This window comes from Protomyctophum bolini (genome assembly GCF_963924005.1).
Source record: "Protomyctophum bolini genome assembly, chromosome: 2".
Lineage (NCBI taxonomy): Eukaryota > Metazoa > Chordata > Actinopteri > Myctophiformes > Myctophidae > Protomyctophum > Protomyctophum bolini.
Genome location: NC_137863.1, coordinates 48153162 through 48169302, shown reverse-complemented (window position 1 = coordinate 48169302; position 16141 = coordinate 48153162). Strand labels below are relative to the sequence as shown.

General features: G+C 44.4%; 1 protein-coding gene across 1 annotated transcript in view; it reads right to left on the bottom strand.

Annotated features, from left to right (window-relative positions):
- LOC308327094 (cadherin-22-like) overlaps positions 1 to 15541 on the bottom strand; it is a gene marked incomplete at both ends in the record, with an annotated part of 124434 nt that extends 108893 nt beyond the window's left edge. Inside the window, 2 exons of the mRNA XM_080780239.1 lie at positions 203 to 497; positions 15449 to 15541. Of these exons, the coding sequence (XP_080636365.1) occupies positions 203 to 497; positions 15449 to 15541 (388 nt within the window). The remainder of the gene's footprint in view (positions 1 to 202; positions 498 to 15448) is intronic.
- Positions 15542 to 16141: the final 600 nt, after the last annotated feature.

Sequence of the window (16141 nt, the reverse complement as noted above, 5' to 3'; positions counted from 1 at the left end):
TCTGGATCATGCTGAAGAAGCAGGAATTAATTCTAATCAGGCAGCGAAGAGCCATTCCATTTAGTCCTGCATCTGGGTGTCGCTCGCTCGCACGCATCTGCACTGACAGTATTGTCCCATGCGCACACACAATAGCACATAATACCACATATCATTTTTGGAACAGCTCCAGGAGAACATGAAGACAAATCATCGTACTTACCTATCGGCGATAGTTCAGGCACGCTGCCGATGTACGGTCCTTCCAGGAACTTGGGCTCGCTGTCGTTGATGTCCTGGACCTTGATGACGAACTCGGACTCGGGTTCCAGCGGGTCGTCAGAGAGCCGGTCTCGGGCCTGCGCGCGCAGAGTGTAGAAGGCCTTCTCCTCGCGGTCCAGCCGCTCCGTGGCGTGGATGTCTCCCGTCAGCTCGTCGATGATGAAGATGGTGCCCGCTCCCTCCCCGGAGACGGTGTACTTGATGTTCCCCTCGCCCTCATCCGAGTCCGTGTGGATCTGTAAATGGATGCAAATATTATTTCAAACTTTGCTTTTCTTGACATGACATTACTTTATCTGTCTTCAGCTTATTAAAGTAATTATTTTGTATTTCCTGGAGGGATTCTTCAAAAGGTTGAAATCCATCATAACAGCACTGGCCCATATCAATGGAGTGAAACAGGCGTACGACTCAGCGTGCTCTCCTCCACCTCCATTTTCTCATCTATTTCCCAGCAGCCAATGCAGCTTAAGGTCCATTCTCAACTCCCCCCGGGCCAGCCATCATCACACTGCCATGAAGAAAAGGGGAAAAAGACAGCAGTTCCTATATGATGATTTACACCGTCTTCACACGGCATGCCCTTCACAGGATACTGTATGATGTCCAAATTAGGAGATCAAAGTCATTTCAGAGATTGTTAAAGGTGGGGAAGTGTAGGCGCCGAGGTTGAAAAGTGAACTTAAAGAGCCCATATAAATCAGAGCTTCTCCCCTAATGTGATTAGAAGACATTCTGGAAGCTGCGACGAGAGCAGCCCCAACCTCCCCTTTGGGTCTTTACAAAGCTCATGGGGTCTGCAGGCACTCTCTCTCTCTCTCTCTCTCTCTCTCTCTCTCTCTCTCTGTCTCTCTCTCTCTCTCTTCCTCTCTCTCTCATTCTTTCCTGTCTCACACACATTCACTCCTCTGTTCATCTTTCACTCTCATTTATCTTTATTCCCAATCCCCCCCCCCCCTCTCTCTCTCTCGCACACACACACACACACGCACGCACGCACGCACGCACGCACACACACACACACACACACAAACACACACACACACACACACACACACACACACACACACACACACACACACACTAGAGAGTGACATTTTGTCGGGATTCCCGTGGGTCACGTGATTCCCGCGGGAATCCTGTGGGATGGGATTAATTTTTTTATTAATCCCGTGATCGGGACGGGACGGGAATGAAAGTCAACGGGAGCGTACAGGATCGGGAATGCCATCTATCTAGAATCATAATGATCATTTTCAGGAAGGAAACAACGCTCGCCGCGGTGCTCAGGCTCACTGCTGGCTGCCTGCTGTAGCCAGGGGGGTGGAGCTGGGTGGACCGCAGTGTTTGTTTACAAGTCATAGTTGTCACTGTACAATACTTTAAAACAGTTGTCATGTTGCACACAATCAATTTGGTCATAGCAGCCGCTGAGCCGCCTGTAGCCTCTCCTCTCCAAGCAGCAGCCCACAGTGCCTGCACCGTGAGACCGCAGTGAGAACGCTATAGCATTGCAAGAAGCTAAGGCTTAGCTGCTAAGCTAACACAACACCAGCCATGGTGGTGGTGATGTTAGCTTAGCGTAGCGTAGCTTGCTGCTGCTTGGCTGTTCAACTTCACTTCATCTCTGCCTATAATTTCTTATTGTTACCCTGACACCGGAGCTGCAAAAACAGACAGATCTACAAGCTCTACAATCTCAACTATCAAACTCCAGCTAGTCCCACTCCTCTGAACTCCAGGCTGCATGAACAGTGCTCGAGCGCTCAGTTTTCTGCCCCCCTCAATGTCGCAAATCTTGCGCATTCACTTCAACGTCAATGGCTCTTCTGCACAGCGCAGCAATAGCTTTGCTTTGCGCTTGCGTTAGTCAAAACTAAAAGCGAGTGACAGTGAGACGAGCATGTCGACCGTAGCAATGAATGGAGACCTATTTGGAATGATTAAATCCATTATTGGCCTGGAGAAAGTTACAGCCGCTCCGCCTCCTCCTCCTCCTCCCTGGCACGGTACAATTAGCCATGTGCTATATGACGTTTTGTTTACCCTGCGACAGGGACTGAGAGAAGGAAACAATGTCTTAAATAATAAAATAAAACATTAAATACCATGTTTGGGTTTATTCAACTAAGGTACTGTTACCATAGGCGTGGTGTGACTGACCAATGTTTTGTTTTTTAACTGACATACATTCCACCATAGCAAGGTATGTATAATATAAGGTATTGTATATGTGTTGGGGCCTTTGAAGATTGTTGTTTAAACTGGATTAAGGCATTATATGCCGTATGGTATATATATAATATACCATTACATTTACCACGTTAACTGTTCCTGGTGCCACATTGTTTAATGGCATGAAACGATACTCTTTAAAAAAATAAGAACGCCATCCATTGCCTTAAATGAGTAACTTACCATATTGTGCTGAATATAAGACTATTTATTTTGTTATCGGGGACGGGGACTAGACTAATTGAATTTCAATGTACTTTTTTCTCTAATTAGTCTTGAAAAATGGGGTTCATCTTATTATTGGAGTAGTCTATAATCGGCACAATGCAGTATTAAAAAAAAAAAAAAAAACAGGAGCGGGATGGGAGTGGGAGTCATCTCGAGTGGGAGCGGGATGGGATCAGGAGTCATTCTACAGGAGTGGGACAGGACAGGATTTTTATTTTTACCCTGGTCCAGGATTGGGACAGGACAGGATTTTTTCTGTGGGAGTGGGACAGGACAGGAGTGGAAATCCACTCCCGTGTCAGTCTCTAACACACACACACGGTAGAGATCACCCCAGCCTTCCTGGTGAATATATAAAGGCTTAATTAAATACAGGCTTCTATCACCCTCACGGGGGGTTTCATTAAGTATTTGTGGTAAAACCGCAGAATAATGCAAGCACGTGCCTCCATCCATATTGCTTCGCTCATCCTTTTGCCACAACCTTTTTTTATTGGCCTTTCTTTGCCTTTTCTCTCCATTCCGAAGTCAAATAAATGAACAGAGAAAGTATACACTTTTGGCGCCATTAATATTTCAGTGATAATGAAATAAGCTTGAGTTTCTAGAGCTGAGAGATAGAGAGAGAGAGAGAGAGAGAGAGAGAGAGAGAGAGCGAGAGGGAGAGAAAGTTATCCAATGAAAGTGTGACTGGAGATGTATCACTGTTTACGTACTGGTTCAGGTTCAGGTTTATTTGTCATGTGTATAGATACAGAGTATAAATACAATGAAAATTATTTTGCTCAGAGCACTCTCAGTCTTACACACACAGGACATAAACAAACATCTATAGTGCAAGAAAAAGAAGTGCAAGAAAGTGAAGTGACAAAACAGTGCAATACAGTTCAAGGTCAGCTGTTCAGCAGCCTGACTGCCTGGGGGTAGAAACTGTTACTGAGACGGGTGATGCGAGATTTGTTGCTCTGGTAGCGTTTTTTGGAAGGGAGTGGTTTGAACAGGGTATTTGTGGGATGGCTGGTGTCTTTAATGATGTTGTGGGATTTTTTCATACAACGAGTGGTGTAGATGTTGTGGAGACTGGGTAATTCTGTGCTGCCGATGGTTTTAGCTGATGTTTTAACGGTCCTCTGCAAACTGTTGCAGTCCTGAGCCGTCATGTTACCGTACCACACTGTGATACAGCCAGTTAAGACACTTTCAATTATACAGCGATAAAAGTTCACTAGTCCTTTTGTACTCAGAAAGTACAGTCGCTGCTGTGCCTTCTTGAGGATGTACTCGTTGTTGAGTGACCATGTGAATGTGTCTGTGATGTGTATGCCCAGGAATTTAAAGTTATCAACTATGTCGACAGATGACCCTTTGATGGAAATGGGGGTGTGGATACCTTTGGACTTCCTAAAGTCTACAATGATTTGATTCTTTGGTCTTATTGGTGTTAAGTGAGAGGTTGTTGTTATCGCACCATAGAGTTAGATCTTCTATCTCCCTCCTATAGGCCCTCTCATCACCGTCGGTTATTAGTCCGATCACTGTGGTATCATCCGCAAATTTAATTATGATGTTATTCCCACATCTGGCGACACAATCAAACGTAAACAAGCTGTACAACAGAGGACTGAGGCAGCAGCCTTGGGGCGCACCGGTTCTGGTGAGAATTGTGAAGCATCTCTCTCCTATATGCGTACACACTGGGGCCTGCCTGTCAGGAAATCAAATAGCCAATTACAGATGGAGTTTCAACACTAATTTAGATGGTACAAGAGTGTTGAATGCGGAACTATAGTCTATGAACAGTAGCCTGACATAAGATATTTTCTTTTCAACGATGTACCAGGGCAGTGTGTAGGCCTACTGTAGCTTTCTGGCTCACTGTCTTTGATTCTCAATATAAAAACATGAATTTACTTTCATGTCTATTTAAATCACATTAATTCCATTAAACATGCCCACACAAACAAAAATACTACATTGAAGAATTGTGTGGCGCACACACACTCACACACACTAACACACAGTGTGTGTGTGTGTGTGTGTGTGTGTGTGTGTGTGTGTGTGTGTTGATGATTCTGTTGTGTGATGCATGCTTCTGTTTCTCTCCCCTCAGGGTAGATGTGTCCATCCATCTGTCAGTCTAACTGTAGTGATTCAGGCTGGCAGTTTCTCTCGCACACACACACACACACACACACACACACACGAGAATGCGTGCCCATGCGATTCCAAATAAAAAATGACTTGAAATCATTCCAACCAGATAGACCTTCCGAACCTCTAAATGTTTTGTCGCTTAAAAGATAGTCCTCCTTTGTCTGTAAACTTTTCCGCAAGCACCCACTTGATGTCTCTGCCTGGCTGCACGCACGGCTCCTCTCCTTTTCTCTCATGCGCACCTCTCCGAGTCTCCGCTGCCACAATCAATCTATATATTAATTTGAAACCTGTTACATCGATGCGCCCTTCCTTACCTATACACGTGTAGCCTATAATGGTTTCCCCTCTAGGCCTATATAAAAATGACAACATGACAAAATGACAATATATAACTCGTATTTCGTCGGACTGTGAGGGACTTTTTATTTGACATTTATTTGACTGCTTTGGACCCTGCTGGACAACATTTGCATTCTGCCAGAAGGGAGAGTCTGGGCTCTCTCGGGCAGAGACGAAGTACTCCGAACCAATTCTGCTCGGAGCGATATGCGCACATGTAAACACAACCTAACAGGACTACAACTCGGAATTATTATGGAGATATCAGATTTTTTGTCCCGCTGCCTTCTGGGTTCATCGTTTCTGCTTGAGAGAGACCAGATGCAGGCAGGAGGAGGGAACTTGTGAACTCAATACTGCCGCAATCTGGCAGTCAGGTTACCATCCTTCATCCAATCAGGATAGAGAGGGGCCATCCTCCAATCATGATCGAGCGGAGGCGGGCCTTGGTGCGTGTGCTGTTGGCCAGTTGTACACCCCCCCCCCCACTGTAGAGCGTGTGCATGTGCACCTCTTGTTACTGGGAGTTTTTCCAAATCACCCAAATCACTGAATGGTCCTTCAATGCACTCTGAAAGTGTTATGGATGAAATTTCACATAATCTTCTTTATGAAGTATAGTACAGTATATGGCATGGGACCAGCCTGAACTTGGATGCATTAGATATGGCCTTTCTCAGAGTTGGAAAGGGTTGTGTTTGAAAGCTAATTTTCATGTTTTGAATAGCAGCAATCAAAACACAAAGTCTACTACAAAGCCAAGAAAATTGGACACTGCGTGCAGAGGTGGGAGTCTTAATGGGAGCCGGAATAGTTGTGCGCACGCATGAATTAACACACGTCTGCAAACACACAGCCTCTGCCTCTGTATTAACCTGTTCTCAAGTGTCTCAGTCTCTATAACTATAACTGAAAATGCTTCACTTTATGGGTTGTTAGGAAGACGACTAACAAGCCTTGCTTTTATGATCTGTTTTAACATTAAAAGAAAGAGATACGATATTGGACATACTAGCAGCACATTATACAATGTTTGGTTAATTTGGTACTTCAGCCCCAAACATTCCATGACTATTTTAAATGAAACATGTAGCAGACAAATGTAGAACTATCGGTTCCTCATGTATCCCATTTAACCAATTTAGACTTGAGGCAGATTCCAAAGACGCCTTCTAAATCCTGACCAAAGTTATCTGGAAAACTTTATTCAAAAATGACAAAAAATGCACAGTTTGCTGCTATATACTGTACACATGAATAGCAACTCCAAAAGGGGTTCCCGAATTTAAAGGTACCGGACAGAAAGTCTTATTAGCTAAAAGCTACTTGATGATAGGAAAAGAAACAAGAAAAGAAGAGAAGAGAAGAGAAGAGAAGAGAAGAGAAGAGAAGAGAAGAGAAGAGAAGAATGATACTGTTTATTTCATATGGATTCAGCAGAATGCAGTTTACACTGAATCTGTGGGTTTACAGGGTCTCAGAGTGAAGGCAAATTGGCCGTCTTATATCCAAGTCTGAGTAATCAGGAGTATCTCTGCCACATTTCACTGCTGTGCTTGTCAAGCTCTCTGATCTTAACTGCCAACGGTGCTAACGAGGTGACTGTATCAGAGACACGACAGGTGCAGAGATGGAAGGGAACGGGCACGTTGAACTCGGGAGACTGAGATGTAAAAGGCAAGAAAGTGGCAGTGAAGCGAGAGCACAAGACAAAAGAGGAGAGATTACGAGAAAGAATACGGGGCATGGTGATTGGCACAAAGGAGAAAATGTGGAACCTCAGACAGAAAGAACAGGCTGGTCCGTCCATATGAGGAAGGCAGAGAGAGAGAGAGAGCAGGAGCCAGGCAAGAAACATCAAGAGGTAATAACAGTACCGTTATTTGAAAGATAACAAACCAGAGCAACCTAAATAACTCTCTCATCTTTCCAGGAGATGTGGATCGGTGAAAGCCCTTCATGCCCAACAGCCGTGCACTTTCCCTTCCTCCGTTCTAAAGCCACTTTGTACCTCTTTGATAATGTGACCGAGATTTGACTAATTATAGCTTGGATCATTACGGCGAGGAGAATTACTGAAGAAGGCTTGCGTGCGCTCACGTGTTTGTGTGTGTGTGTGTGTGTGTGTGTGAGACGCATGCACATGCACATGGAAACAGATTTGCCACCAAAGACTGTGATATCATCACACCCAGTAACTGAAGAAAAATATGTCTCTAATCTCGTTCAGCGAACACTGATGTCCATGCCCATTCCTAATTGCGAGATTCACACTCGTCCATTGCTATTTATACAGGGCATTTTAGTTGGCAAAGGCAAAAGCCAGTTGGACATCTCTGTTTGACTTTCAAATATGTTTTAACAGAATATATTCGAATTCAAACAGACGTGTTTAAATGCTTGTATGGCTGCAATATATATATAAGAAATGTACCTTCATCGAGGTATGAGGTACAGTATATATATACATAATGACAGACAGCATATCGAGGTAAATACACTCCAACCAACCAACTGCATGTCCTTGCTGGAATCGCCCCCGCAGAGGTCAGGCGAGAAGCAACCACACTGGCCCTTGCTCGGAAGGCTCAGCTGAGCGAAGCCCACCTCCTCCACAAGGTCGTCACAGAGACACCACAGCGCATGCGTCTCAAGTCCCGGCGGCCCTTTGCCACACAGGCCCAGGAACTGCTCCGTACAACACCAGCTGACACCTCCAAGGCTCCCTGGGTGAAGGCAAGATGGAGGGACCAGACCAGTGGAAGGCAGCAGAACCATCCAGGCTTCACCACTACATCGAGGATCCCACAGATGTTCCTGGCCAGCACCTCCCCCGCAAGGAGTGGACAACCGTCCCTCAACCGCCTGAGGACGGGTGTGGGACGCTTTGGTGCATCCATGCAGAAGGGGGGTGCCCACTGCGAATGTGGGGACCCATTACAGACTGTTGAACATGTGCTGACCAGCTGCCCTATATACCGGCCACCGAATGGCGACCGTGGGCTAATTGACCTAGACAATGACACACTGGACTGGCTTGCTGCAACGGAAGGTCTAAGGACATACGACAGAAGAAGAAGAAGAAGAGGTAAATACATATCATGTGTATTTGCCGATTGAGCAATCCCATCGGCAAAGCACCGTGGAGTGGAGATGGAAGTCTAATCAAGTTGAGCACAGCTCAAAGAGCAGACAGTTCTCATGGACAGGTCACACAGACAGTTCTCATGGACAGGTCACACAGACAGTTCTCATGGACAGGTCACACAGACAGTTCTCATGGACAGGTCACACAGACAGTTCTCATGGACAGGTCACACAGACAGTTCTCATGGACAGGTCACACAGACAGTTCTCATGGACAGTTCACACAGACGGTTCTCATGGACAGGTCACACAGACAGTTCTCATGGACAGGTCACACAGACAGTTCTCATGGACAGGTCACACAGACAGTTCTCATGGACAGGTCACACAGACAGTTCTCATTGACAGGTCACACAGACAGTTCTCATGGACAGGTCACACAGACAGTTCTCATGGACAGGTCACACAGACAGTTCTCATGGACAGGTCACACAGACAGTTCTCATGGACAGGTCACACAGACAGTTCTCATGGACAGGACACACAGACAGGTATGCATGGACCCAAGAAAGACCTATTGCTGCACAGACCACAGACCATCTGCATAGACAGATGTCTGCCTATGGTCTGCTTTCCTTCCATGTGGACATCCATAGCCAACCCAGTCTCACCCAAACGCGGATTGACATCCATACATACACTACTAGAAAACCCCCAATCCGTACATATTACACATAAATCCTCCCCATTTTAACCGCCCTATAGACAGAGGGGTGCCGTCTGAAGCGAAATTGAGCAATGAGAGACACCACAGAGTGAGCTAAAGCGAGCAAGCTGCCGTGGCGAACGTTGTGAAGTTCGATTGAGCCGACTCAGCCCCGTTAACCAGGCTATATATCCACCCAAATACAGCCTGAAGCTTCTGAACTGGGCTACACTGAGAAACGCATCTCATAGGACCCAATGTCATACAGTATTAACCACAGTATGTGTCAAGGTTTTCTTACTTGAGGTAGGGAAAAAAAGCAATAACCTACAGAGGATTGACAGAAAGGAAAGACACGGAAATGGTTCTTTCTTTTTTTTTCTTCTATTCAGACAAAGATGAAATAAGGACGTCAACCCAGAACAAGTCAATACTGGCTGGAGGGCTAGGCCAATACATAAAGCACAACAAACCTTCAACCCCTTCAATACATACCGGTAGACTGCCTGCTGTGACACAGACAAGACACACTTTAACATTTTCCCTAACCTTAACCTATAGTCCTCCTGCAACTCAAGAACAACTTCTTGAAAAGTGAGCTTTAAAGGAGCATTTCACCTCTGGAAGAAACTACAGTCACTCAATGTTAATAGTATTCACAGTATAGATAACAGTAGCACAATTTGAAATTTGAACTCTATGGTCAGAAAAATAATCAAGTCTGCGTGTTTTGACTAGGGGACTGGATTGCTGGATTACTACAATGACCATATTGCTTTGGTCATGGTGTCTGTGCAGGTTTGTCCGACTGAGACGATGTAGTCCAGGAAGGAAGTGAGATCAATGCCTGACGAGTCATCGGACATTTGAAATACTAAAATATCTTACACACATAAAAACCAAGGAAAGTGTTTCTTGTGTCCCCAAATATCATTAAAATAAGATCTGGTTGCAAAAGTGGTGAAGTGGCCCTTTTATCTCTGACGACGTGACTGGGAACGACATCGCCGTATCTCAGCAAAATGACATTCCCATACATTTCATAATGCCTATATACCTCTCTCTGCATTTGTCACGGAGCACATTAGGGAAGTAGACAGGGGGGAAAGTGAGAGTCGTGGGAGCTGTTCGGTCCAACAGGATTCATTATCCAAATGTACTGAACGTACTGAAACGAGTGAGCGTTTACTGGGAAATCATATTCCATTAGCAGAGTAATGGTGGCCGTACTGTGAGACAGACAGGCTTGGCAACGTTGCCCAGTTGGAGTGAAATAATAAACACGGTGAAAAAAAAAAAAAACGCTTGTTGTAAATGGACAGAGATTGTCGGAGGCGTGACGCATGCATTTCATACTTGTGTGTGATTGTGTGTGCGCTCTCTCTCTCTCTCTCTCTCCCTCTCTCACACTGTATTAATATTCTTGGCCCGTGCCCTGGTACCTTGGAGAACAATAACTCTGGGTAATTATATTAATAAAAGCATTTATGTCCCCCCCCCCCGCCTTCCCCCTGCTGTGTTGCACGGTAAGAATACGCCTACGGTCATTAGTAATATTGCCATCACCTGGGTGGGTCAGTCGTATAACTTTCTCGACGTTCAACAACACAGCCATGCAAAATAACATTGACAGCTCTGTGGTGGCGAAAGCTAGACCTGCTAGATCTGCTAGATCTGCTAGATCTGTCTGTCTCTCAGACTGATAGTTGTGCCTGCTGGCTATGTGGTCCTCACGCCTCCCCAGCAGGAATGCCATGCAAGCGGCAGACAAAAAAAATCACCAGGGGTGTAATTAGAAACGCCCAGCCTGCTGTGGGGCACATCACCGACATGCATTCTGTAACAATGCAGATAATTACAAATGTACGCATGAATGCTGCCAGCGCACAGTTGCCACGCCCATAGTCGGAAAAACGTATAACGAACGCCCACAAGATTGGCACGTGCGCGACTGGGACTCATACGCGTGTCTGGGTCTCTGTCGGCTTCAATACTCCATCTTTTCACATCACGTCAAATATAAGCCAACTGAATCATACATGCCGTCCAGTCTCATCATGAGCTCATCGAGTCTCATGACCGAGACGCCAACGAGGAGAGACAAGGGTTCGGCGAACATTCCCAAATTGAAAATACGGCAGTCAGCTGTGGTTTGACATGCATTCGTTATCCATTAGGAAAATGTCACACTAATGTCACACTTACTCAGGACATTGGCTGACAGTACCCCCCCCCCCCCCCCGACTCTAAAGCTTGAAAATCAGTTATATTGTCAGCAATTGAAACAGGTGTACGTTGGAATATGTAAACAGACCCATAAATTGCCCAAACATGTTCCAAATCCACTCTCAGATTTAAGTATTGAGGACACGCACACACACGCGCAAACGCGCGCACACATACACACACACACACACACACACACACACACACACACACACACACACACACACACACACACACACACACACATAGGAGCTTCTACATTCTCTAAATGTGGACACGTCTTGACAATTAACTAATGCATATCTCGGGAAGAATCCACCTAACTCCAAAATGTTCATTTTTCAGGATATGAAAAATGCATTTTTCAGGAAATTAAGAAAACATTACATTTTGAAAACAAAGCAACATTGCCTCATCAAAGTTGGTGTTACACTTTATATATTATGTATTACTTCCAGTTAGAGGGGGCGATAGGTGGTGGAGTTGCTTTAGCAGACAGTTTGAGGGTCCAATGGAGTTAAGAGGTTTTGTCCAAAGCGCTTTTTGAACCACTCCTATACAGAGCTTTGTGTGTCTCTGGCTGTTTTACTATCCATTCCGATCCACTTTATTTATAAAGCACATTTTACAACTCAGAGTTTACATTTTACAACTCAGAGTTTACAAAGTGCCGTACAGAAGAATAAAACTAAATACACTGTAGCTAAACACAGAGAACAACAGCAAACATACGAACTAAGAATACAAAACAGATACAAAACAAAACACAAAACATGGACCATGGAAACTCAACCCGGGTTAAAAGCCAAGGTCTAGAGGTGGGTCTTTAGGTGGGATTTAAAGGTCTCAATGGAGGGGGCCAGTTTGACATTGGGGGGGGGGGGGGAGCGCATTCCATAATTTGGGGGCTATGATGGAAAAGGCTCTATCCCCTCTGGTCTTTAAGCGGGTCTTTAAGCCAGGTTTAGCTGGCCTGCGGACCGCAGTGACCTTGGGGGATTATACACCTCAATAAGATTCAGTCATGAGAATGTGAACCATCACACGTCGATAGCACAGTTTGAGGCTATCCAGCATTTGGTGTCTGTCCACAAGCTTTGTCCTATAGACCAGTGTTGTGGCAGCAAGTTTTAAATTAGTTTTAGTCACATTTTAGTCACCTGGAATTTCTTAGTGTTAGTCTAGTTTTAGTCGACTAAATGTCATAAGATTTTAGTCGACTGTACATTTGATTTTGTCGACTAAAATGTGCTTGATTTTTACACTTGCTGAAAATAGCCGATCTACAAGCTCACAACGTGTCGCACTGCGACGGGTTGTGAGCTTGTAGATCAGCTATTTTCAGCATGCAACCAAGTGTAAATTTACTTATACTGGATCTCTTGTCCACTAGTCCCTTCCTAACATTTTGGTCTAGTTTTTATTTGTTGACGAAATTGTCAGTATACTTAGTCTTAGTTTTAGTCATCATAGCTTAGTTTTCATTTAGTTTCCATTTAGTCTTTGTCAGTGAAAAATTTCGTCTTAGTTTTAGTCGACAAAAACAACACTGTCCTACACAAACATTGAATTCCAATTGACAATGAATGGACAATTTTACATCAGTGTCTGAGCAGATAGACGATGAGGACATACGATGATAAGAGCCCCCCTCACTTCACACTGGTGTGATTTTTAAACTGATAAAGAAAATGTATTCATTGACTTTAACGCGTTAATCGAGATTAATTAACTACAGAAATATTAATCGCGATTAACTACAGATAAATTACCTTTTTGTTTCCCCCAGAATAAAGTTGTTTTTATTTGTTTTCTCATGCCCAGCCATGTAAAGCACATTTGAGTATTCATATACACACTGAAGACACTTTATATAGGCACTTGCTGCCTATACAGTATATATATATATATCACCTGCCTATATATCACTGTTGGGATAAAACGCATTTTTCTATGGAGTTGTGTGCACTGGAAATAATAAAAAGTCCCCCCATTCTGTGTTGCCTATAGAACTGAAGGTCTGAAAAAAAACAGTAACATTATGAAGTACATTTTTGTGACAGATTTTTTTTCAGACCTCCAGTTCAGTCAGACAACTCAAGGAGGATGTAATATATATATTTATTGAATATAGGATAATCAATGCAATATATTTATTATGGTTTGGCGATGTATTGGATCTGCTTTTTAGGTACTCAGGTCAAGCGCATCAGTCCCGACCATAGGGACTCTGAATCCCCCGTACCTAAACAGTAGATCCAAAACGACAGGTGGAAGCTGGAGTGGAGGTGGGTGAGCACTTTGTATACAGCAGCGCACAGTATACAACTAGAACTGCACTCTATCATCCCCCAGATGTAGATTGTATCACATATAAGCACCGCTGTGTGGCCCCAACGCGAGGAGGGGACCTCAATGGGCTGTTTCATTATTTTTCGAATGAAGTTGCCTCCAGTTGACACAGGAGGCAACTTCATCCAGACCATAGACACTGTGTTCAAGACGTGCACACCAATATGATCCTTGTTGTGGGTCGTTCCGTGGTGGAAACTTACAAAGTAGTACACCATGTGCCCCACTGGCACTGCAGGACAGTAAATCTTTCCTGTTTTCGGATGCACCAGCTGTCTTTTCAGGGACACCGCCCAGCACAACATCCTCTCTCTTCCTCTTCCTCTGTCTTGTCCGTGTGTCTCTGTCTCTTACCCGTATAATTCCTCCTCTGCTCAGTCTCTCTCAATCAAATATTAAATGTTCGTTGTCACATTATATAGGCTGACCAGGGTTCTTATCCGATGTCACTCATAACACATACTGTAACACTGACATGCATTTAAAACAATGCCAATTTGCACAGTAGGCCTACTGTAAATATTCCATGAAGCCAAATTATATCAGAACTAGAACTGCACTCTGCCGAGTGCATACTTGCTTGTTGCACACTAGTAGGCCATAAATGCCTCTCTCAATCTAGTAGGCCATAAATGCCATACTTTGCGCCCTATGACGCACGCGTGCTTCTGGGAGAAGCTGTGCAGAAGGCGTGCTCAGCCAGAGTTCGGTATCTGTGTCAAACACTCTGACGCTGTTCAAGTAATTACACATTACAACTACATACAGAGTATGTAGTTGTAATTTGATTAGCAGTATACTGTGGTTACTTGGTTCCAAAAAGTGACAGCCAAGTTTTTTTCAACCGTTTTTATGTATGCAAGTCTGTGCCTGGTTTGCTGGGACCAGATACCACATTACGTCATCGTTGAGAGCTGGGACCAGAGTACATGGTATGTATGTGATGACGTAATGTGGTTGAAAAAAAAACTGGCTGTCACTTTGAAGAGACCAAGCGAAATTATTACTTGCGCGCTCTGCTTGCGCAAGTAATAAAGCAGCAGCAAGCAAGCAAGCAGGAGGATGAATGCAAAACCTTCGGTTAAAGTAGCCGGTATGAGATTGGGTGAGCGTGTGATTAGCTGAGTGAATCATGTGGATGAGAGCCTGATCCTGCGGTGGCCCAATTAACGGCCAGCGCGCTGACTGAGGTTCCCTGACTGAACTTGCTCTGCGCATGTCTACGACAGGCGCAAAAGGTCATTTCTAGGCAACACAGAATGGGGGGGGGACTTTCTTATTGTATCCACACAACAACTCTAAGGTATATTAATGACTGTAAAATGTTGAAAATGAGTGGAATCCCGTAGTCACTATTCACTGGGATACCAAAAACATTTGAAAAAAAAGGTTTCTCACTGTTCTCGGGTTAAATATTGATATGCGATTAAAATGTGATTAATCAAGATTAATTAACTACAAAGCCTCTGATTAATTAGATTAATTTTTTAATCGAGTCCCAGCTCTAATTAATTGTTTAAACCACTGAAAAGACCGGACGAACATGTACAGTACGTCTTCGGCACGGAAGCGTTGGATTTGACAGAACGTCAATTCAATCAATGTGTTAAGTACAGTATTTAAAGAACCACCATTCTTCTGTGTGTTAGAATTTTGATCTCAGGTCAGAATGGGTTAAAGAACCACCATTCTTCTTTGTGTGTTAGAATCTGATCTCAGGTCAGAATGGGTTAAAGAACCACCATTCTTCTGTGTGTTAGAATTTGATCTCAGGTCAGAATGGGTTAAAGAACCACCATTCTTCTGTGTGTTAGAATCTGATCTCAGGTCAGAATGGCCACAGAAAACATGCCTTACCTTTCCTACGTAGAGGGTCTCCGTTCCGGTGTACTCCTCCACAACAAAGAACTGGTTCCACACCCATCCTCTCTTCACTCGTTCATGGGACATGGAGCCCTGTTCCAGGCTACTCCCTCCTGGGGCTGAAGCACTAGTCCTTGACGCCTCACACCAGCAAAAAGTACAACTAAGGAGAGCAAGCACTGCAAACACTGTCCAAGCTCTTACTGTCCAGCACAGAGACATTTTAAGAGGGGAGGGGGGGATTGCTCTCCTGCTCGGATCTACATGTGATGTAGGAGCGAGAGAAACAACAGGAATAGTCTTTTTTGTATTTGTATGTGCATATACATAAAAGCTGCTGTCTGTTATCTATTAAATTGCCGCAACTCCAGCTGGGCGGACAGGTCTTGATTCTACGCTAATCCACGAGATTCTGGAACATTCTAAAGTCTCGAGTGGTTCTGGCCATGGGTTTGCTCAAAGGGCAGGTCATGCATGTTCTCCATGAGTCTGTTGGATATAGAATAGTTGTCCTGGTAAAGTCTTCAGTGAGACACAACTAGTCATTAGTCCTTTCACTGCCCTGTTAGAGGCTATAAGGGGATCTGAGGCCGAGACAAAACTATTTTGCATTTGCTTTTTGCAGCAGAAGTTTCTGAAGTTAAGAGATAAAAGTGTGTCCTCAGTGATATGTGGCCACAGGTAATT